The sequence below is a fragment of the Miniopterus natalensis genome, chromosome 1 (genome assembly GCF_054644295.1).
Source record: "Miniopterus natalensis isolate mMinNat1 chromosome 1, mMinNat1.hap1, whole genome shotgun sequence".
NCBI lineage: Eukaryota > Metazoa > Chordata > Mammalia > Chiroptera > Miniopteridae > Miniopterus > Miniopterus natalensis.
In genome coordinates this window covers 116,119,862-116,142,226 of record NC_142081.1, presented here as the reverse complement: position 1 = coordinate 116,142,226, position 22,365 = coordinate 116,119,862, and the positions used below count along the sequence as shown (strand labels likewise).

The window sequence follows — 22,365 nt, the reverse complement described above, 5'->3', positions numbered from 1 at the left end:
TCTGTGAATGGCTCACACTGATTCTTAACAACTTAGAGCTCCAAATGCTGTTAGTCCCGATCCTGCTATTTGAAGAGATCTTGCTCCTTTATAGACCCCTCTACCACCTCACACCTCAACTCAGACCACAAGTTTGTCTCTTCCTAAGACTGTAGGCCTTGCAATCTAGCCTAATAAGGACATAATCCAAAATGCGGGAGAACTCTACATGCATGGGCAAATTAATCACAGCATTTCCTCATCATAGTGGGGAAAATTATAACAACAACAAAACCTTCAATATACTCAAATGGGTGAGTGATTAGCTAATAATGGTACATCCTCTCCTGGAATTTATGCAGCAAATTAACAAAAATGACAATTTATAATAACTTGGAAAACGCTAGTGAAAGACAATGTTAAGTGGGAAAATAAAATATATAGAATTATACACACATTAGGATCACAACCATATAAGAAATATAAATATGAAGAATATAAATATAAATACGAGATATGCCAAGTGAGAATAGTCATTGAATTAGCTGAATTAGTGTGCTGTGATTATGAGCTATTTTCTATTTTCTGTTTCCTACATTGCAATTATAACGCTTTTATAATTTAAATCCTATTAAAAGTATTAACTTTTTAAGTTAGCAATTGAAGTGTTTTGAAATCCAAGTGGCATGTACAAGGGAACACGAGGTGACAGTCTTTCTATGTGACTCTCCACATGGAAGCAGTGTGGTTCTCCCCAGTGACTGAGCATGTGGATGTTATTTCAACTGACTGATGAACTGTAGTTTCTTTATAGCAAAATGTGATGGAAAAGAAGCACTGCCCCAAGAATTTGATAGACATCTAGGAATATGAAACAAATATAGTTACAAAAGTTGGAGTTGAACAACAGACTTGGAATTAAGTTCTTTAAATCAAGTTTGGAAACTTTGCCACCCTTCAGGGCTCTGGGTAAAACAATGTTTTTTTCAAGAGTAAGTTGAGCAATAGCAGCATCTATGATTCTAATTACTTTGTGGACTTCTCTAACACTGATGTGTTTGTTCTTAGTTTGGAGATAAATTGATTGATTTTCTTTGTCAGTTTCTCCAGATGTTCAACAGAGATGGCAATGCTGAAGCACAGGATGGGGCAAGGTGATTACTCAGCTCTTAGAGGCGAGACAGAGCCAAGAGATCGCTTCCCTTTCTTCATATCCATGAAAGCTTAACTTGAAAATAATAAACTGTTTTTTAAACAACTGAACAAGTCTTAGCTGCAGCAAGAGTTATTTAGGTTATATTATAATTAACTTCTTCCAAGCATAAAGAATAGCTAATGGCAGTTGTGGAATTTCCTTTTCTAGAGATCTGCAACAATAGGTTAGATATACATGTGACCTTGAATGCCTTAGGCATGGTGTGCAAAGAAATAGAATGAACAAAAATAGCAATCAAACACAAAAATAGCAGGGTGTGTCCTAGTCTTCTCTCATAGATTTGAACAGATTTAGGATGAAAAACAGTTTACATTCTTGCCCACTCCTCAGCTGAATCAAAGTATGAACCACATCAGTCACAGAAGAAGCGCAGAAAGTAGGCTCAAAGTCATTTACCTGTACTAGGAGTTCCAGCTTCCTGTCATCAAGAAGATGTACTTGACATCGACGGCCCTCCGTCATCTGAGAAGAAAGAGAAATGATGGTCACTGAGAGTCTGGCAGCTGGACAAATAGTTAGAGTGTCCCCTGTGCTGGACTCCACCCCCAGGATTTGGTGCTACTTAATGCCAACAAGCAGCAGGACTGGTTCATTCATTCAGAAACATTTATGAGCACTTTCTATGTGCCAGGCACTATTCTGGGAGCTGGGTATATGGCAGCATACAAGAGAAGGTCCCTGCCCTCATGGACTTTGCATTCTTATGGGGAAATGTAAAATAAAATAGCAAATACATACATAGCACAATATCACGTGGTAATAAAAGTTATTCATTCTCCAGTCATTCTTCCATTCAATAACTTTATCACCACACATTAGAGACAGAGTTCAGTATCCGGTCTCTGCCACCTCCCCCCTCGGGACCGTCCCTCTTACTGATCACCAGGGAGCAGAGGACCACCCCTCTGGCAGCGGCATTTGATTTCCGAGTTAATCCTCCCCTCTGCTCGTTTATGACCCTAGTCCCACAGTGCTTTCACCTGTGAGAGAGGAACCCTGGCGAGAAGCGCTCACAGGTAAGCCTGACCCCAACCCTCGCACCTTTCTCTACTAACCCTTCTGTGCGATGTAACGGAAAGAGCCCCTAGACCGGCACCAGGAGACCCAAGCTGAGTGTTGGCCCCACAAGTTACTGGCTGCAGGACTCTGGACAATCCTCTGTTCATCTCCGTGCCCCAGTCTCACACATGAAAATGAGTGGGCTGGGCCCAGTGGGCACTGGTGAATATTTAATAACTGTCTTTCTGAATCAGAAAAAAAGCACTCATTTGTAGCATTTGCTGGAGCCCTGGCATCACCCTCAAAGGAAACTGCCTGAAGAACAAGCTTTTTCATAGACGTCAGCTGGCCGCCGCTCTCACCAAAAACTCTCGCTGTACCCCAAATGCCTTCACCACATTTGACTTCAAGCTACTGTCCCGACAACACCGAGAGTGTTTCCAACAGATACAGTGTAGATGATAGAAAAGTATAGTAAAATAATTAGGAAGTGATTCTGAGTACATATTACCTCTGTTTTTAATATAATTATTTAATGCTATGTTTATATCATTTTAACAATGGCTATATTTTACAACTGACATGCAAAATTCCTCGAAATGTAACAACAACTACTAATAGAAGCTGGCTCCAAAACCACTGTGTGGACCTGAAGCCACATAAGCTTCCTCCAGCCCTTGAATTTTTTTTATTTATAAATCTTTATTGATTTCAGAGAGAGGAAAGGAAAGGGAGAAAGAAACATCAATGACAAGAGAGTCATTGATCGGCTGCCTCCTGCACGTCCCCCGCTGGGGATCGAGCCCACAACCCGGGCTTGTGCCCTGACCGGGAATCGATCCTCCATCTCCTGAATCCTAGGTCGATGCTTATCTGCTGAGCCATGCTGGCCGGGCCAGCCCTTGAATTTTTATATGACTCTGTAACCCTCACTGAAGCCACCTTCTTTTCCGCCAGATCAAAGGGAAGGATGTACATGGCAGATCCTTGCCTCACCTAACTGCACACCCATCGGGGTAGGTCCCTTCTCCAAAAAACATGGAAAAGGTGCATCTTCTCTTCTTGTTCAACAGTAGGCTTATTCTCTAACCATCAGCATGTCCAAAGCAGTCATGCACTACCATGAGAAAATTCTGAGTCCTTCCTCAAAAGAAACCAACCCAACCTTCCATCGAGTCAGACTTCCCTACTGAAGGGATCTAAACCAGAGCAGCACATACTGCTTGGATGGGGCTAAAACAGACAGCCTCCTGAATCTGAGTCAGAATGACTCAGCAGTCCCCAGCTCGGAGAAAAGTCATCAAGAACAGTTTCACATATTCATAAGCACTCTAACAGAGGATGAAACAGAGTAAAAAATTGAGGAAAAACTTCAGTCCAAAGGCTTGCTATTTTGCAAATCTAAGCCAAAGCAGGCAGCTGTGGGTGTGAGATGGGCCTGTGCAAAGTCTTTATGAACTCTCGGAAGTCTTAACTTCAGGTGTTAATTGTCTTAGCCACAAAAAGGGGTTCAAATTAGAATCCATCCACCTTGCAAACAGCAGTCATCCTAGCCAAATGACTTAATTTAAAAATTCATCAGCTTCAAAAAGTAAACAAGAGAGATTACATCGAACTAAAAAGCTTCTGCAGCAGGGCCGGGTGTGGCTCAGCGGTTGAGCATCAACCTAGGATCCAGGCTACCGGGGTTCGATTCCCGGTCAGGGCACATGCCCGGGTTGTGGGCTCGATCAGTGACTCTCTCATCATTGATGTTTCTATCTCTCTCTCTCTCCCTCTCCTTTCCTCTCCCTGAAGTCAATAACGATATATTTTTAAAAAATAAAATAAATAAAATAAAAAGCTTCTGCACAGCAAAGGAAACCATTAACAAAATGAAAAGAAAACCCACCAAATGGGAGAAATATTTGCAAATTTTATACCTGAAAGGGGGTGTGTGTTAATATCCAAAATATAGAAAAAATCATACAACTCAATAGCAAAACAAAAAAATTTAATTACAAAACAGGCAGAGGATCTGAATAGACATTTTTCCAACGAGGACATACCGATGGCCCACAGGTACATGAAAAGGTGCTCAACATCACTAGTCATCAGGGAAATGCAAATTAAAACCACAATGAGCTATCACCCCACACTTTTAGAATGGCTATCATAAAAAGACAAGAAATAACCAGTGTGGGCAAGTATGTGGAGAAATGGGGACACTTGTGCACTGTTGGTGGGAATGTAAATTGGTGCAACCACTATAGAAAACCGTATGGAAGTTTAAAATTAAAACTATCAAATGATCCAGCAATTCCATCTGTAGTTATTTATCTGAAGATGAAGAAAACACTAATTTGAAAAGATCTATGCACACCTGTTTATTGCAGCATTATTTACAATATTCAAGATATGACAGCAGCCTAAGTGTCTATCAATAGATAAATAAAAGGTGGTACACATATACAATGGAATATTATTCAGCCATGAAAAAGAAAAACCCTTCCATTTGGAACAGCATGGACAGATCTTGAGGGCATTATGCTAACTGAAATAAGTCAGACAGTAAAAGACAAATCCTATTTGATCTCACCTATATGTGGAATCTGAAAAACAAACTCCTATACAGAGAATGGATTGGTTGGTACCAAAAGTGAGGTTGGGAGGTAGTGGAAATGGGTAAAGGTTGTCAAAAGATACAAACTTCCAGTTATAAACTAAGTAAGTCCTGGGAATGTAATGTACAGCATGGTGACTATAGTTAATAATACTCTATTGCATATTTGAAAGTTGCTAAAAGATTAGATCTTAGGAGTTTTCATAATGTGAAAAATAATTTGTAACTATGTGTGGTGATGGATGTTAACCAGACTTATTGTGGTGATTAATTTGCAGTCTATACAAATAGTTAATCATTATGTTGTATACCTGAAACTAATACAATGTTATAAGTCAATTATATCTCAATAAAAATAAAGTCTTACAAAAAAATGACTTCACTGGGGGGAAAAATCCTTTAGTTTCATTTTAATCATTCCCCTATCCAAGTTCAATGAAAGATACTAAAATTTTAAATTAGACTAAAATATGTACGTCATACCAGAATGTATAAACAATTCTTTCACCAAAAAAATACAGCAAAAAATTGGCTGTGGTCAGGTAGCCTAGTTGGTTAGAGTATCATCCTGATATACCATGGTTGTGGGTTCATTCTTTGGTCAGGGCGCATAAAGAAGCAACCAGTGAACACAGCAGTAAGTGGAACAACAAATCCATGTTTCTCTCCCTCTCTGACAATTCAGTTTTTATTAGAAAGAACCTAACTTTAGTAAATGTTCTAAGAAGGAAGTGCTACAACCATCCAGCATATTATTTTGAAATTCCTTTATTATAGGTATGAGAAAATCCTTTGACAGTGGGGACAGGGGAGAATTCTAAGAAAGAAATTCTGCTTGTCCTTTGCATCTGTAAAACTCAAAGTTTGGAGCTTCACTGTTTGTAAAAAGCTAAGGATATAAACACGTTCTTGAGCTTCTTATTCCTATTCTAATACATTTTATATATAAAAAAAGAAATATTGGTATCTGAAAGACATTATTGTATCAAATAGAGTTTTTTGTTGTTTTAGCCTCAACTAAGGATTTATTCACTGATTTTAGAGAGGAACGGGGGGCGAGGGGGGAGAAACATCCATGTGAGAGAGGAACATGGATCAGTTGCCTTCCATATGCACCCAGACCGGGGATCGAACCTGCAACCTTTTGGTGTATGGGATGATGCTCCAACCAACCAAGCCACCTGGCCAGGGCTCAAGTAAAGTTTTAATCATAGTAATAAGAGACAGTATATTACTTTCTCAAAATATTTCAAAACATGCCAAGTGTGACGTGACACTGGGTTCACATCCATGTCTAAGTTTCCCTGAGGTTCTCATTTTCAACAGAAACGTAAAATTCTCATTACATTAAGCTCACCTTATCTGCTCAGCACTTTAGGGAAGTAACATGCCCTGAGATTTTAAGACCCACCCAAGGTTTTCCAAGGTCACTCTTCTCTTCAACAAAGCCCCATAGCTAAGTCCTGGGGAATTTATAAGCACGCTCCCTATTTGACTCGAGAGTTTATAAGCTGCCTCCCTTCTGGAAGGCAATGCATTTGCTGAAAAGAGTCAGCCCAGAAACGTGAGTCTAAACAGAAACTCAACTTTGAATCCTCGTGTGTTTGAAAGTACGACTTCCTTCTGGCAGCACTGCTGTCGATTTTCCTCGAGAGGAGGACCCGTCTGCTGTTTCATGCTGAAGTACGAAGGGAGTAGCCTATCAGTTCAGGAAAGGGTCGCGGTTCTGGGGGTGTGCGGGGAAGAGTGCACACCTGTGGCTCTGCCTAGCTAGCCAGGCATAGGGAAATGTCCTTTCGAAGACTAACAATTGTGAAGTAATACTGCTTTCCTTGTTTCCCATGTCACAACTGGAGCCCTGGCATCACTCTCCAAGGAAATCCTTTAGGAGAGCGAGGCTTCTGGCAGGTGTAAAGTAGCCGGCGACCACTCCAACCATAAATCCCCCCTCTGCAATAAGCAGAGGCTGGCCCAGTCCACTATGATGCTGAAGAGCGCGAAGAAAGGTGTTATGTTGAAGGTAGGGTGTCTACCCCATTTATCCAACTTTTTTCTGTTAAGATATACACCGAGTCATGAAGACTCTGCAAAACATGGATTTGTGATACTAGTGTACGCAAGCATAGCAGAATATAGTGATATGTGAACTATAAAGCCAGCCAACGAAATTGTCGGGCAGATGGACAGGAATTAGGAGCTATAAATAAAACAGCTGATGTGCCAGGGCAGTAGGCTTATGGGTGGTTCCCCCCACCCACTCAAATATTACTCAAAATGTTGTGAGTTTGTTTGTTTTTTCAATTAAAAAATGCAATAAGGAAACTTGATCTAGAAAAATGAATGAGGTCAGCCACAGGAAATGGAGCCTGAGAAGTTTCTTCCTTGGCAAATTTGTTTTCGATGGCCCAAATCAAATTAATTAATTTATAAGTGAGAACTACAATTGTCACATAGATCAGAAATCTGAAGATTTAAAGTCTGACACATTCTCTCCCTGCAGGCAGAATTAATAGGAAGCCAATTGTGACCAGAAGTGGTTCAGGAAACAGCATCTCAAAGGGGGAATTATAAATATCTCTATTTGAGGGCATCCGTCTACAGTAGTCTGATTTATTCCTGATGGTGGGAGGCACTACTGTCCAAACGTGGCAGGGGAGTCCCCCTCCTCAGGGCATCACTAAGGAACAATGACTAACTAGCAATGACAACCCCCAAATGGCGGGTTTGGGTTGCTTTACATGGAAAGCTCAGCATGTGAAAATATGCTTTATTAAGAATATTTTCTCTTCAAATTCAAAATTAAGCAAAACCTATTATACTACGCTTCTTATTACCACTTTCCCCTCTATATATCACTTCTCTTTTTCTTTCTGCCACTTCTTGCATGTCTTCTTCCTCTTTTATTTACCCCTGACAAATAATTTACACACTATGGTAGACACATGCAGAGGAAGTGCTCTGAAGAAATAATCCTAGTTCCACTGTTTAGAACATTTTCATAGAAACCTAATGCAGCTGAGTGAATGCAGTTGCGTGAATGACTATAGGGTAAGAGATCCTGAACTTAGAAGGAAAGAAACATGTGGTTTATAAAAATGAAAATATTCAATGAACACATTATCATATATTTCCTGATGCCAGTCTGTACTGAAATTGTTATCACTGAGGTGCGGGGCAGTGGGTGAGGAAGGGTGGGAGGGACGAGAGCTGCTGAGGTAACATCCTCAGCCCTGCAGAGCACTTTTCACCCAGTTACCACATGCCTACTTGTTTACGTCCCTGTGCAGTAAGTTACCAAGTTGTGATTCATATGCATTCTAGAGACAATACCTTTATGAGACAATAAAGTAAAAAATATTAAAGACTCACTAGAATTGTAGAAAAGAATGAACATTTCTCAAACATTCTTCATTTAGGAAAACTTTCCCATGTTCCCCCAAACAACCTGAAATCCTATGTTTTGAAGTTTTATCATCAAATAGAAAATTCAGATTTCAAGAGCATAATTGCCAGGCCCAAATGCAGCGACGTGAGCCTTCAGCAAGCCTCCCTGAGTCCAGCCCATTACGGCACAGAACAGCAAGGGGTCCGGATGCATCCCAGCGGCACCTCACAGTCACCCCTTGACCCAGGCCATTTTGAGGCTCAGAAGGAAATTCCAGACACATGACTACAACTTCCCAGTGCGACTCCCTGTGGGAGCTTCTGCTCTCAGGGTCACCTCAGTGTGGCCCTTCCCTCGCTCCATTTCAGTTTCTTCCTCAGACGAATAAGGGTCGATCTAGGTGCCCCAAATCAGTCGCAAGACCACAAAATCTCAGTAATCCTAAAGCTGTCACATCCAGGAGATGAATGAATGTGATACGTTCCATATGGCCTCAAGAAACTCAACCCCACAGCAAATACATATATAGAGAGGACTTCAGGCAAATTAAAATTTGTTAAAAATATTCACCCATTTGCTGACCACACTTAGCCTGTACCATGAAAACACCAGATATAATCAGTTATTATATTGTACAGTGGTCCCTCTGTTTTCGAATGTGATCCGTTCCGAAGACCCTTTGAGTTCTGAAACGTTCGAAAACCGAAGGATCAACAGCTGACAGCTGGGCCTCAGGATCCTGCACTCAGAGGAACCCGAGTGGCGTGTTCCACGTCCAAGGCGGGTTTGAAAACCGAAACATTTCCTTCCAGGTTTACGGCGTTCATAAACCGAAATGTTCCTCAACAGAGACGTTTGAAAACCGAGGTACCACTGTAATATCACATTGTAATATAATCACAGAACATGAGGGGTCTCTGCTCGTAACCATTAAAGGTTAAAGGTACAGTGTCCATTTTTATTTTTCTCTCTCTCTGACTTATCTCAAGCTTATCCTTTTTTGTTTTTAAGTGACACCACATTAAAATAAGATGATAAGGGAAGGAAAGGAGACACAAAGTGTTGACACTAGAAATCTGATTAAGAGAGAATGACCTTGTCCCTACTTTGCTCCATGGCCCCTGGCAAATTATCCCGCCTCTGTCTTTGCCATGAGTCTCCTGGATTTAAAAGAAGGACACACCTAGGGGTGTCCTTGAGACTCTTTCATTTTCATTACAGTTGTAGCTTATAAAACCCAGATGAAAGTGATTGAAGTAAATGGCTCTGTTAGAAACAAATTCACATGCCAAGGTACTGAAATATAGAAATTAAAATAGCCTTGCATTCTTCAAAGCTCATTCCTCTGCAAGTTTGCATATGATGAGGTCATAAGTGGGGCCAGTGTTTTACTGGACGATCTTTGTAAAGCATATTTTAGTGTTGCGGCTGCTGCTCAGATCTCTCTCTCTCTCCTCTCTCCCTTCAGCAAAAGGAAACTGGGCTTTCTTGGTAATGCAGGAAGAGAAGTTGTGGTGTTGGGTGCACTAAGGGCTTGGGGACAGGGTAGGGTTTGTGTGTCTGGGGTGGATAATTTTAGTCCCCAACTCTGTTGCCGTGAAGACCACTGCTCTTTGTGATGGAGCTACAAGTCCTATTGGACAACCCATTTCAGTCCTCTCCAGATGGTACCAGAGGGCAGAGAGTCAGAAAACATTAATCATCAATCTCTTAGTCTAAAGTTTAGAAGACAAAGAATGGACCCAGGCAGGTAAGAGGTGAGAACACCCAGGAGCTCCATCGATGGTCCTGCATGATCCCAGGCAAGAGGAACTCCAAGCCAAAGCTAAGCTGTGGATGTGGGAAGGAAGGGCACTCTCTTCACCTTCCACGCTCCTCTGTCTGAGAGACAAGCTTCTGATGAAATGGTCAGGAGAAAATGGACACTGGGAGACCTGAATGCACAGGCTCTGGAGTCAGGGACACCAACGGACACCAACCTGGCAAGTACAGAGCAGTAAGCTCACTTTGGTTCCCTTCAGTGCTGTTAAGGCCCTGAAGGTACCAGCGCTTTCTGCACTGCACTCTAGCCAACTGGACACGGGAAGAACAGTAACTTGATTGTCACACTTGGGTTCTGCCACTGCTAGACTATATTCTGAAGACAGGATTTTCTTTACCTCCAGTTCGAGTATATCATTAAATCCACTTATTAACACATATTCACATAACCTGCAGGCTTTTGTTTTCTACGCACTCTAAAAATCCCAGACAACTTTGGTTCTGTGATTGGAGCAAATGGAGTCTCTGAAGGTACAGAGACTTAATCCTTATACATGGATTGTGTTCTTCTTTTTATTATTATTCCTCTTTGGAGAGGGTCAGAGAAGGGAAGAGGCCTAATCCTTACAAGGGAAAGGGAGTTGGGCATTTCCATCAGACAGAGTCCTGTGCAATCTGCCTGGAGGCTGACGGGTAACAGAAGGTGGGGAATGTGCAGAGAGCAGAATCCTCAAGGCCCAAGGAGCAGATTTCTGATGTTATTGCAAAACATCTCTCCCTAATTATTCACTGTTCAACCATTTGTGAGAGATGAATATCTCCATGCTGAGTAACAAGTCCTCTGAGATCTGGCCTCACCTAACCTTATCTCTGCTTTTTTTTTTTGCAAATGCTCTCCTTCCCTGTCCCCTCAGAGCCAGGCATCCTGGATTTCAGAATTCTTTCCTCCAAGGGCCACGCTCCTGGCCCACACTGTCTCTTTCACCTGGAAACATTTTTTTCTTCCCTGATGTCCTCATAGGACCATCTCTGCATGTCTACTCTATGCCACTTAATGAGCCAGGTAGGTGCTGGACACACAGTGGTGATCAAAGAAACCCTGGTCCCACTTCTTAGAGGTCACTGGCTTGAGGGAAGGGTGGGCACTCACTTTTGCTCCTTCTGCAGCCTCAGCTGTGCTGACACACACCCTTTATTCTCTCCACGGGAGCTTCCCACCCCATATGGCAGCTTCCCACCATAACCCACGATGCCAGGCTCTGTCCCTCCCCTACTGTCCTTCCTGGGCTGTGTGCTGTGGCTCACAGAGGATGGGGGTTGGGCTCTGGACCCTGAGTGCTGGGTCTGTTTTATCCTGGCTTCACCAGAGGGGAGCGGTGTGTGACCCTCCACAAGTCATGCATCCACTGTGCCTCAATGCCTAGCCTAGGAAGTGGATCTGATCCTAGTGCCAACCCCGAGGGGCGGCTATGAGGAATAACTAAACTAATGCAGGTCAAGAGTGTGGAACTCTGCTTGGTGTTCAGTGGGCTCTCAATCAGTATTACCTTAGAAGCCTCTAGTCAGAGAATGCAAGACACCTCCAGGCAGGAGTGTTAGAAAGTGTACGCATCCCAGGCAGACAGTGTACCCACCCACACCCACCCTCCCCACATGCTCCATCAGGATACCAGGCGAGGCTGCAGCTCTGTCCCTCACACCAGATTTTCTGCTACTGTGGTGGTGGGGATCTAGCCTGCAACCAAGGTACGTGCCCTTGACCAGAATTGAACCTGAGACCCTTCAGTCCAAGGGCTGACGCTCTGACCACTGAGCAAACTGGCTAGGGCTAGAAGCCCACCTCTGGCTAACATGAAGGCCTCACCTTCCCCTCGGCAGGTTCAGGGTGTTACTCTTACACACATGCTGTTCACAGCACAGTATCCATTCAGACATCCTTTAAAGGTGGCTGAGTGAGGTATAAACCCCAAAGAAACAAAACACACAAAGGAACAACGAGAACCTATGCTCCCTTCTGACACCCACCATTCTCCCTGAAGGGAGGCAGATGAGGGCAAACACCTGGTCCCTGTTTTGGGTGGAACAAAGATGAGTTTTTCCAAAGGAAAAGGTGAATTTCTACCCTCTTGAGGCTTCTGATGACTGTACTTGGAATTTTTATAGTAGAAAAGGACACCTGATGGGTTGTTCAGACGGGGAAAACAGTTTTTAAAATTCCAGATAAAAAGATAAGGTTGTCTCTACGGATCTAAAAGAATACCATGTGTATGAGGTAAAGACTTTAAAAGTAAAACTTTGATAACATAGTAAAAATAAAATTGAACGAGAAAGTGAAGATTGAGAAGCCCAATGAACACAAAGTATCTGCACTGAGAACTCTCAAAGGAGAGCAGCTTTTAGCCTAACATAGACGCTGTGTCAAGGGCACAGCACATTAGACATGCTGTGTCCATAGATGAGGCGTGCCATAAACTTATAGGGACAGAGGGAGAAAACCAGAGCTGAAATTTAAAACACGCAAAGTTGAAGGACAATGAAAGAGCCTTTAAAGATACGTTCAAAGCAAAAAGATGAAGGAAAAGAATGTTTTTATTGTTCGAAGCCAATGGATTTTTGTTAAAAGATGAACCGCGGAACTACTCAGTTCCTGTTTTGTTTCGATCTTCTCAACCAAGACAGGAAATGTAGGACTAACTCTAAAGAATATAAACCGACTGTACCTCGTCCCCCCCAATAAATGCCAGGTGGTTCATAAAGTTATATATTAAAAATACATAGGCAATTATTTATTAGATCTTTCAAAGTATAAAAGCCATGGGTGAGCCAATAGAAAAAAACATAAAGATTTGACTACATTAAAAATAATTTCTAAAAAATTCTACTCCACAAGGCACCATAAGCAAAAGGAAAAAGTCAAATGTAAATTGGGGGGGATGACAACATCTATAAGGAGGGGTTAACATGTTAAAGATAAAATTATTTAATTAGTAGATAATTACAAATTAATTGAAAGGCTACTAATACCCTACAGGAAATAAAACTAAAATGCAAATAGCTTTCATATTCTTTGACTCAGTAATTTCTCTTCTAGAGAAAAGATCTATCTCTCTGGTAATCAAGAGAGTAATCTATCCTAATAAACTATGAGAAACGGGGTTAATGATTACATGTAATAATGGCCACTATAGTGTGTGTTCACTCAGCAAGTGTTTATGATACATTTACCATGTGCCAGACATCTTATTAGACATAATGATGGATGCAATTTTGTTTCCATACTTACGGGGCTTCTATGTCCACTAGAGAAACAACGAAAATTATCAGGCAATTACAGTGTAATTTATGTGACAAGGATGGGCTTAAGATGCTATGGGGTGGGGAAGAAGGAGCCTCACTCACACCTGGGGAACTGGTCAATGCTCAGGTGAGGAAGTGGTATCTGCAGAGCAGGAGTCTGACAGAGGCAACCTGATGTAAGAAGGCCTGGAATGGGAGAGAACATGGCATGTTCTGGAAACATGAGCCATGCAGTAGAGCTGGAGTAGAGTGGTGGGTGGGTGAGGAACAGTGAGGAATCCAGCCAGAGAGCTTTATTTACAAGACGGAGAAGCAATCATATATGCGATGACCTGAGGATGGCTAAATCACTGATGAAATAGTAAGTAGCCACTGAATACTGTTTCAAATCAATTTAATTCTAACTGATGCAGAAAGGGGAGTCTGCAAAGAGGGATCAGTGCCTAAGAAGATATACAAGCACTTGGAAAAGATGCTAAAACATAAGGTGTCTTTCTCAATGTGTGGATTACCCCCCAATGATTTGTAACTAGACACAAAGAGTGTGCTGATCAAATTTACAGTTGACAAACAGGTTTAGGTGGTAGCTGTAGTTTTTTTTGACTGAGATCATATTGTTTATAGTTTTGTGTCCCATTCTTAGTTTCTTAGTTCACATGCCAGGAGCACAGTATTCTGAATAATGAAATTAAGACGCCTCCACTCTACTATGTTTAAACGATCTCTGGAAGTCTGTGTTCAATTCTGGGTACCATATATTATGTAGGAAGTGAAAGAAACTGGAGCAAGGCCAAAGAAGAGTAATCAGACTAGGTAAAGCTGTGGAAGCTAGGTCTTCTCAGGACTGATGGGGAAACTGCCCGCTAGCCTAAATAGCAAGGACTCCAGTGGCAGGGTGCCCTATAATCTATTATCCACACCAACACACCTTTGTGAGTGAAAAGGGAGCTATTATTGATTTTGTGGCGATAACAGGTATAAACTGGACTGTCCTGGTCATGCCTGGACGTGGAAACTTGCCAATTTGATGATGATTGATGATTAAATTTGATAATTTAACCACAAGGGAGAAAAGAACACTGCTTTGGTGGGCAGAAATGGATACAAAGAGCAGAAGTTCCAGAAGACACATCTGAATTCAACAGAAGGGAGAACTGTCAAACAGGCATCATTGTTCACAATGGAATGGGCTGCTCCATCGTCACTTCCAGTAATCAGGGCAGGGCCAGAAGCCCATCAGTCAGTGCTGTTGTAGAAAGGATTACTGAACTCTGGGGAAAGGTGGGCCGGAATACTCTAAGCCATGGACACATGTGCACACCTACAGACAAGAATTCCAAGAAAATACATTCATTCTAATAACCCATATATTTATTTACTTATAATGCTTATTGTTACAATGTTACATGTAGTTTGATAAAACAAATATTCACATCATCTATTTACTGTTTCAGAAGACTTTTTAAAAAATCACAGTACAGACCAGCAGGCACAAACACATTTTCCTCCCTTCTTTTCCTACCCATTTCCTTTGTATAAATGTGCAATCAAATGTCCTCCATTTAAAATGCAGTGTGGTGTGAAATGGTTACGTGTGTCTGCTGCTGGTTTAGCATTTATGCATTTGATAACCAAGAACTCAAAATACATTTTCCTGGTAACATGAATTTACCTATTTGGCTCTAATATCTAATTCAATGTGTTATTTTAAGTTAATTTAAAACTTTTTTTGCTTATGTTGTGATCAGTAGGATGAGACACTATTTACAAATATGTGTCTTACTAAGCAATAGGTTATCACATTTAAAAAATGTGGGTTTTTTTAATTATTGATTTTAGAAAGAGAAATGTCGATGTAGGGAGGGTAACATGTAGGCTATCTCCCGCACGCTCTTTACTGGGGATTAGGCCCACAAACCAGTCATGTGCCCTGACTGGGAATGGAACAAACCAGCAACCTCTCGGTGCACGGGACGATGCTTGACCAACTGAGCCACACTGGTCAGGGATATCACATTTTTATTGTAAATACTGTGTTGACATTAAAATAATATGCATGTGTGATTGAAACAGAATGACAGGACTGTCATAATAAGCACTCTGTAAGTATTTTTACACTTATAAATATATATTAAGACATATATATTAAGAAATATATTAATTTATAAATAAATATAAATTAATAAACATATATTCAAATAACATATTGTTATATATCATTTCCAGGGTAATTCCAAAATATTGTACTATATAACTTAATTTGCATTCAGTGAGATGTGTTTTAATTTGCCTACTCTATGGAAACATACCACAAAACAGAGGCTCGGGAACATGCGCATTCTCTGCAATTTATATTATCCACATGACCACATGTGGAATGAGCAGAACTGACACTGATCTGCCATCAGTGGGAGCTGGAGGTCTTGTGACAGAGGTAAGAATTTGAGAATAGGTTTTCCTTCCCATAAACAACCCGCTTTGTGTACCACTATAGTCCAACTCTCCATTAGCACTGGGATGTGTGTGAGAGATGTGGGGGGAGATGACAGGGGACTGAAAACAATATTCTAGACCATCTGAAAGCTATAGGAATTCCATCCTTAGGTCTTTGGTGACTCTTAAAACATAGTGGGAGAACAGCCACGGTGAAAGTGGGGCCCTCTAGGCCACCTGCTTTCACAGAACCTGCATGGGACATGAAACAGCCACTCATGCCCTAAGTGAGTCCAGAGGCCATGAGTAAATCTATTCCAGATGCCAAGTCCTTCGGGTTCCCAAGGAAGCGCTCCAGCCCAATTGCTGACCCTAATGAGACTTATGCTTAAATCGAACCAAGTTTCCAGTGAAGATCCAGCAGAGAAGATCCAGTCTTGTAGGGTGGGTGGTCCCAGCTCCAGAAGGTAGCAGCAAGCCCTTGTCCCTCTCCCATCCAACACCCCAATAAAAGGTGCAGGGAGGGCTTGGGAGCCTGCAATGCATACATTCGGGACTTTTTTATAGCTGCCTTTGATGTCTGTACAGGGCAGTCCATCTGTGCTGGGGCCTGCATGTTTATATACCGAGTTCTCTGGAAAGGACTCTGCTGGAGCCTCGCTGGCAGGGACTACTCCCGCTTACACGAGCTGCTCTGGCAGGCTTTCCCTCTATTCATCTTGTCTGAGGTTTCAACACTGGCTGGCTGCCCGTGAACCACCCCAGATGCCTCCTGGAGACCTGCTCCTGCTGCCCCAACTCCAGGCACAGGACAAGTTTCCAGAGCTGATGCATTTAAAGATGGGGATGGGGCATGAGGCTGGGAGAAGAAGGGAAATGTGGAGGGGTGGGAGGGAGAGGAAAAAGATTCTGAAACCTAAGGAGGGTTCCCCTCCTCTCACCTCATTCTCTGATGTAAATACTGTCACATGAAATCATGCAGTGCCTTCTAATGCAACGGACATTGCAAATAGGAGTTCTAAGGCTATCCAGGGTGCATGCCATTAGTGAGGAGCTACAGCAATAAAGATGTTATGTGGTATCTGTTAGGCAAATCAAAAATTCTAATTGGACACAGAACAATTTCTCAAAGCTTTCGGCAGGAGGTAATTACTGTGCTGACTACACACAGTGAAAAAGGAATGACACTGAGCCTACTGTTTGGGCTGTTTCCACAGAAGAAGGAAGGAGGAGTATGGTTCTGCCTGTATTTGAACTGATTAACAGATGGCAGGGTTCCTAATCTTTCCTCTTTCCTGGTGTCCAAGGGTTTACACGTGCCTTTTCAAACCCTTTGTTAACCAAGCTTGAGTGTATTTTCAGCATGTGCTTCAGAAAAGTCCTGGAAATAAATTCGTGATTAGATCACTGCATAGGGAAAGCCAGCATCTTTAATCAGAGCAAACACGAGGCAGGGCAGTGATTACATTTGATGTCCTGCACCGTGTCTAGCATGGAGCTTTAAACACAAAAGGGTCTCAGTAAATATGACTGACCAAAAGTATGGAGTTATAATCCTTGATGGCAGAGATGGTTTCACGGGTGTAGTAGACATCTGTCAAAACTTATCAAACTGGATGTACACTTTCAATATATGCAGCTTATTACATGTCAATGATACATCAATAAACTAATTTAAAACATGTGAGTCAGAGATGTTCCTTTCACATATCAAAAAAGAGACATGCTCTGGCCAGTGTGGCTCAGTGGTTATAGCATCAGCCTGCACACCGAAGGGTCTTGGGTTCAATTCTTGTCAAGGGCACGGACCTGGGTTGCAGGTTTGTTCCCCGACCTCAGTGAGGGAGCTTTTGGGAGGCAACCAATTCATGTGTCTCTCTCACATTGATGTTTCTTTTTCTTCTAACCCCCTTCCACTCTAAAAAAAAAAAAATCAATGGGAAAAAATATCCTCAGGTGAGGATTAACCAAAAAAAAAGAGAGAGAGACAGAAAGACACTGGCCTGGTGCCTCAGTTGGTTGGAGCACCATCCTGGGCACAAGAAGGTGGTTGTTCGAGCCAGGTCAGGGCACATATCTAGGTTATGATTTCAACCCCCAAATGGGGTACATACAGGAGGCAGCCGATGTTTCTCTCTCACATGGTTGTTTCCCCCTCTCTCTCTTCCTCCCCAACCCTCCCTCTTTCTCTCCCTTCTTCTCTCTAAAATCAGTTAAAAAAAATAAAAAAGAGCAAGACCACCAAAATGAGGAGAGTTCGATTTGAGCAACAGCACATCTCAACAGGGTTCTTTTTTCCCATCTTATTTTTTTTATTTGAAGTGTGTTAATTATGATTTTTCTCAGATGTTGTCACATTCAGGACTGAGCCATGGAGACTTTAAATGTCACCTTTACATGGCTGAGGCCCACTGTGTATCTCTGCTCCGAATTTCTCCTTTCCCAGGCTTGTGTATGAGCGCATGCAAACTGCCCACTCAGCACCTCTATCCGGATACCAGATATCATGAAACACCCCAAACTCTATGTCCCAAACAGAATTCCTGACTTATCTTCTCCCATAACCACCTCCACCCACAGCGTTCACCTCTCACATAATGCCAACTCTCTATCACCATGTTCTATTCTTTAGGCTCCCAAATTGCAGACTTCTCTCTAAATCTCACATCCACCCACCAGAAAATCTTGCTGGTTCTCTTAAAATATCCATGCCCTAAACAATTTTCATCATCATCATTTTATCACTTTCTGGATTCTTACAATGGCCACCTAACTGGCCACCCTGCTGTTACCTCTGCCTGCCTCGCAGTCTGGTTCCCATACAGCATGCTAGCCATCTCTGTGTGGCCCAAGTGCAGTCAGGGCGCTCCCCAGATCCATGAGCTCCAATGGTCCCATGCCCCCGGGGACCCCAATGACTCCGACCTCTGTGCTCCCTTGCTTGGTGTGCTCTTCCATTCCACATTTACTCCCTTGCTGTTCCCTGCTCTTCTGCTTCAGGGCCTTTGATAAACTCTTCCCTCTGCTTGGAATGTCCTCCCCCAGACACACTCGCACGGCTCACTCACCTGTTCACACCCTTTAAAGCTTTGCTCAAACATCCCTTTTCATAATGTCTCATCCACTCCTGTACATAAAACAGCAACCTTGCCAGACTTCCCATCCTCTGCTTTATTTTTCTTCACAATTACCACCTTCTAGCACATTACATAATTTGCTTATTTATGTCTATCACCTGCCTCTACCCGTTGGAATGCAAGCTTCTTGAAGGCAAGAATTTTTGTCAGTTTTGTTCAATGACACATTCCTGGGACACAGGCATACCAACAGTGTGTGTTGGCTGACTGACCAAATGAATGAATGAATGAGTTGTGGTGTTCAGATACTTTTGGTCACTTTGTCAGCTGGGGTTTGCAAGGTTATATAAAGGACAGATGTGCTGCACCATTCTCATTCTCTTCCGTTGGACAAGAAATATTCAGAGAGAGTAGTGTGAGCTGAAAAGCAGAGAGTGAAGGGCAGGTAAGGACCTTAGGCCTAGGCAGGGGAAAAAATCATTCTAGCTATGTGCAAACAAGTAAAGAAATGAGAAACACAATATATGTCAAATTATTACTCAATATATATTTTGAACACCAACAAAATAAGAGGCATACTATTAGGTGTTGTTACTCAAAAATAAATAAGACATGATCCTTCCCTTAAAAAGATATGAGGAGAGCCCTGGTGAGGTAGCTCAGTTGGTTAGAGCGGCCTCCCATTACGCCAAGGTTGTGGGTTTGATTCCCATTCAGGGCACATACAAGAAAACAAACAGTGAATGCCTAAAATAAGTAGAACAGTAAATCGATTTCTCTCTCTCTCTCTCACTCTCTCTCTCAAATCAATAAATAAAATTTTAAAAATATTTAATAAAAGAAAGATACGGGGAGACATATGTACAAAGATCATTGTAACATATCTGATGGGGTTGCTTTGGAGAGGAAGACTTGTTCTGCTTGGAGGAACAGGTGGAGGCAACACTGGCGGCTGGAATTAAGGAATGAGCAGGGCTGTCTTGCAGAGAAGGAACAGGAGGGGCCTCGCAATCTGAAGGATGAGCATTTGCAAGAGGCTGGTGTCCAGAAAAGGTCAAATGTGCTTGGGAAAGGCAAGGGTGTGTGTGTGTGTCAGGGGGGTAGGAAGGGGGGCGGGGAGATGGTAAAGGGATAAGTTGTGACCATTTTGTAGTAACCCAGAAAAGCAAGGGGAGGCCCAGAACTATGCAGAACTATGATGGTGGCAGTGGACACCTCACCCCAAAGGAATTTGGGGAGGAAACACTGGAACAAGGTGTTAGAGAAATGTACTGTAAAAGGCCAGAAGAGTGAAATACTAGTAATGCAGCAAAGAGGAAGATCGAGGTATATGTGGTAAGTCATTTATCACACGGCAATGATTTTTAAGCCGTAGGACGAAGAGAAACAGGAGTAATAAAAAGCCATGAATGAAGCTAGTAATAACAAGGGGGGACTCAGGAGAGCATTTGCTCACCCTGGATCCTCTCACAGGGAGGTTCCTTTGGGGAATCATATTTAGGGTAAGTTGATTAACAGCCAAAGAATCAGCCATTTCAAAGCCCGTCTGACAGGCAATGTCCCCCAGTGAGGGCATCATGAGAAGCGGCGAATTATGCTGCGTGCTGGTTTCTCCTTCTGGTCTGCAGGGAAGGCTGTGTAACTTCTCATCCTTGCTATCACCTCTCCTAGCTACAAACAAACAAGTTTTCTACCAACAAGTGACTTTTTTCTACTCCCACTATAAAACCAAAAGCCACAGTATAAAACTTACAGTCTGTGGAATTTTTCCAAAGGGTTTTGTCAGTTCTCTAGGAGTTGGTCAATTCCATCCACAAGAAGAAAAGACAAATCTAATATGTAAAAAACAGAGGACTGGCCCTGGACGGGTAGCTCAGCTGGTTAGAGCGTCATCCCGATATATCTAGGTTTCAGGCTTGATCCCTGGTCAGGGCACATATGAGACTCAACCAATGAATGCATAAATAAGTGGAACAACAAATCTCCCCCACCACTCTCCACACTCCCACTTCCTCTCTCTTAAATCAATAAAAAAATTTTAAAATTAAAAATACAAAGGATTGTGGTTTTGGATTTTATTCTCCAAGTATTCTAATATCTTTCCAAGTTGGAAGTTAGAGATCTCTGTATATAAACAGCACTAAATCCCTATTCACTAATTTACAACCTTAGAAACAGGATGGCAGACGAACCAAACTGGTGGAAAACAGAAACCATATTTTCCACAACAAAGAAAGAAAGAACCACAAACAAATACCAACTTATAATTTCTCCCTAAAATGACAGACACACTCCACCCTGTCAAGGCAAACAATGCCCACAAGCTGTCTCTGAGGCTTCACCTAAAATATACCCTTGTCCTGGATATAGCCATAATGTTCTATAAATACTTTCCCTGTTTTTATATTTGTTTAATGCTCTGATTCTCCTGCCTGTCTGTGCCCGTTTAATCCAGCTCTAGAAAATGGACCATCTATCAGTTTGATTTTTTTTATTTAACAACTAGGAGGTTATTAAGTGCATAAATAATTTTTGATGACTATTATGTAAATTGGCATGTTGATGTCTCATGCTACAATGAAACTCTCCGAGTATTTGCAGAGTGGTCAGGTGGTGGGTGCAATGGAAAAAAACCTCCCATGAGCATCCAGGACACTCTCGGGTTAGAGGCTTACTTCTGTCATTAACTCACTGCACTAATTACTTGGGTGAAATATAAATTAAAAAACAGGAGTTGAAAATCTTCCTACTTGATGGTAATGAATGGAAAGTAACTGAAGAACTGTAGACAATATTTGGATTTTTGCCTTTGTTGCTAAGAAAAAAAAAAGGCAATACCACTGATTAACAAATCTTGGTAATTCTTGTTTCTATTCTCAAATTTTTTCAAGATAAAAGCCCCAAGAGCTTTCTGATCATTTCTGAAAGTTGAAGAATTTCAGAAAGGAAGGGTGATGGGCTCCACAAGTGCAAAGGCAAAATCATCTTTCTTTCTTCCTCCCCCTCCCACAATAGGCCCTCTCCTAGACTCGCTGGAGACTCAGGGACGAAGCAGGATGTCCCCCATGCTCAGTAAGCCTTCTCTGTGCCAAAATAAGGTAAGGATCACCAGGGTTATGCCTTTACCTGCGAAATCCTTTCTGGAAGGCCAGGTGACACTCATGAAATATCAGAGTTTAAGGGTCATTCCCCTTAATGCAACTTGCTCTTTATAAAATTCATATGAGGATTGTAGGTGAGGAGGTAACACTTATTTCAGTGAAACCTCCATTTCCATGGCGACTGGCCTTCCTACACCCCAGTGTGTTCCACACCCCCCCGAAGTTAGCATTGTTGGCCATGTGACATAAGCAAGCCAAACACAAAGTACAGAACACAAAGACAAAATTTCTTAAGAGTATCCCATAATTTTTTGTGATAGATGCTTCACAGATATTATCTCACTGGCTCCTCTGGATGTAACTTTTCTTATAAAGATAAAGACTGGGGCTCAGAGAGATTCAGTAATTCACCCAAGGCCTCATAGATACTAAGGAGCAGAGCCAGAAATCAACCCAGGGCTCAATGACACCACAGCTCCACTCAATCTGCCTTACAGGGCTGCATCTCATAAATC

At 42.1% G+C, this 22,365-nt stretch overlaps 1 protein-coding gene across 6 annotated transcripts in view; it reads right to left on the bottom strand.

Moving 5' to 3' along the window:
- FRMD4A (FERM domain containing 4A) overlaps positions 1 to 22,365 on the bottom strand; it is a 441,288-nt gene that overhangs the window by 195,224 nt on the left and 223,699 nt on the right. For all 6 annotated transcript variants that reach the window (XM_016210040.2, XM_016210038.2, XM_016210036.2 and 3 more), the window contains exon 2: positions 1,592 to 1,657. In XM_016210040.2, coding sequence (XP_016065526.2) covers positions 1,592 to 1,657 — 66 coding nt within the window. The remainder of the gene's footprint in view (positions 1 to 1,591; positions 1,658 to 22,365) is intronic.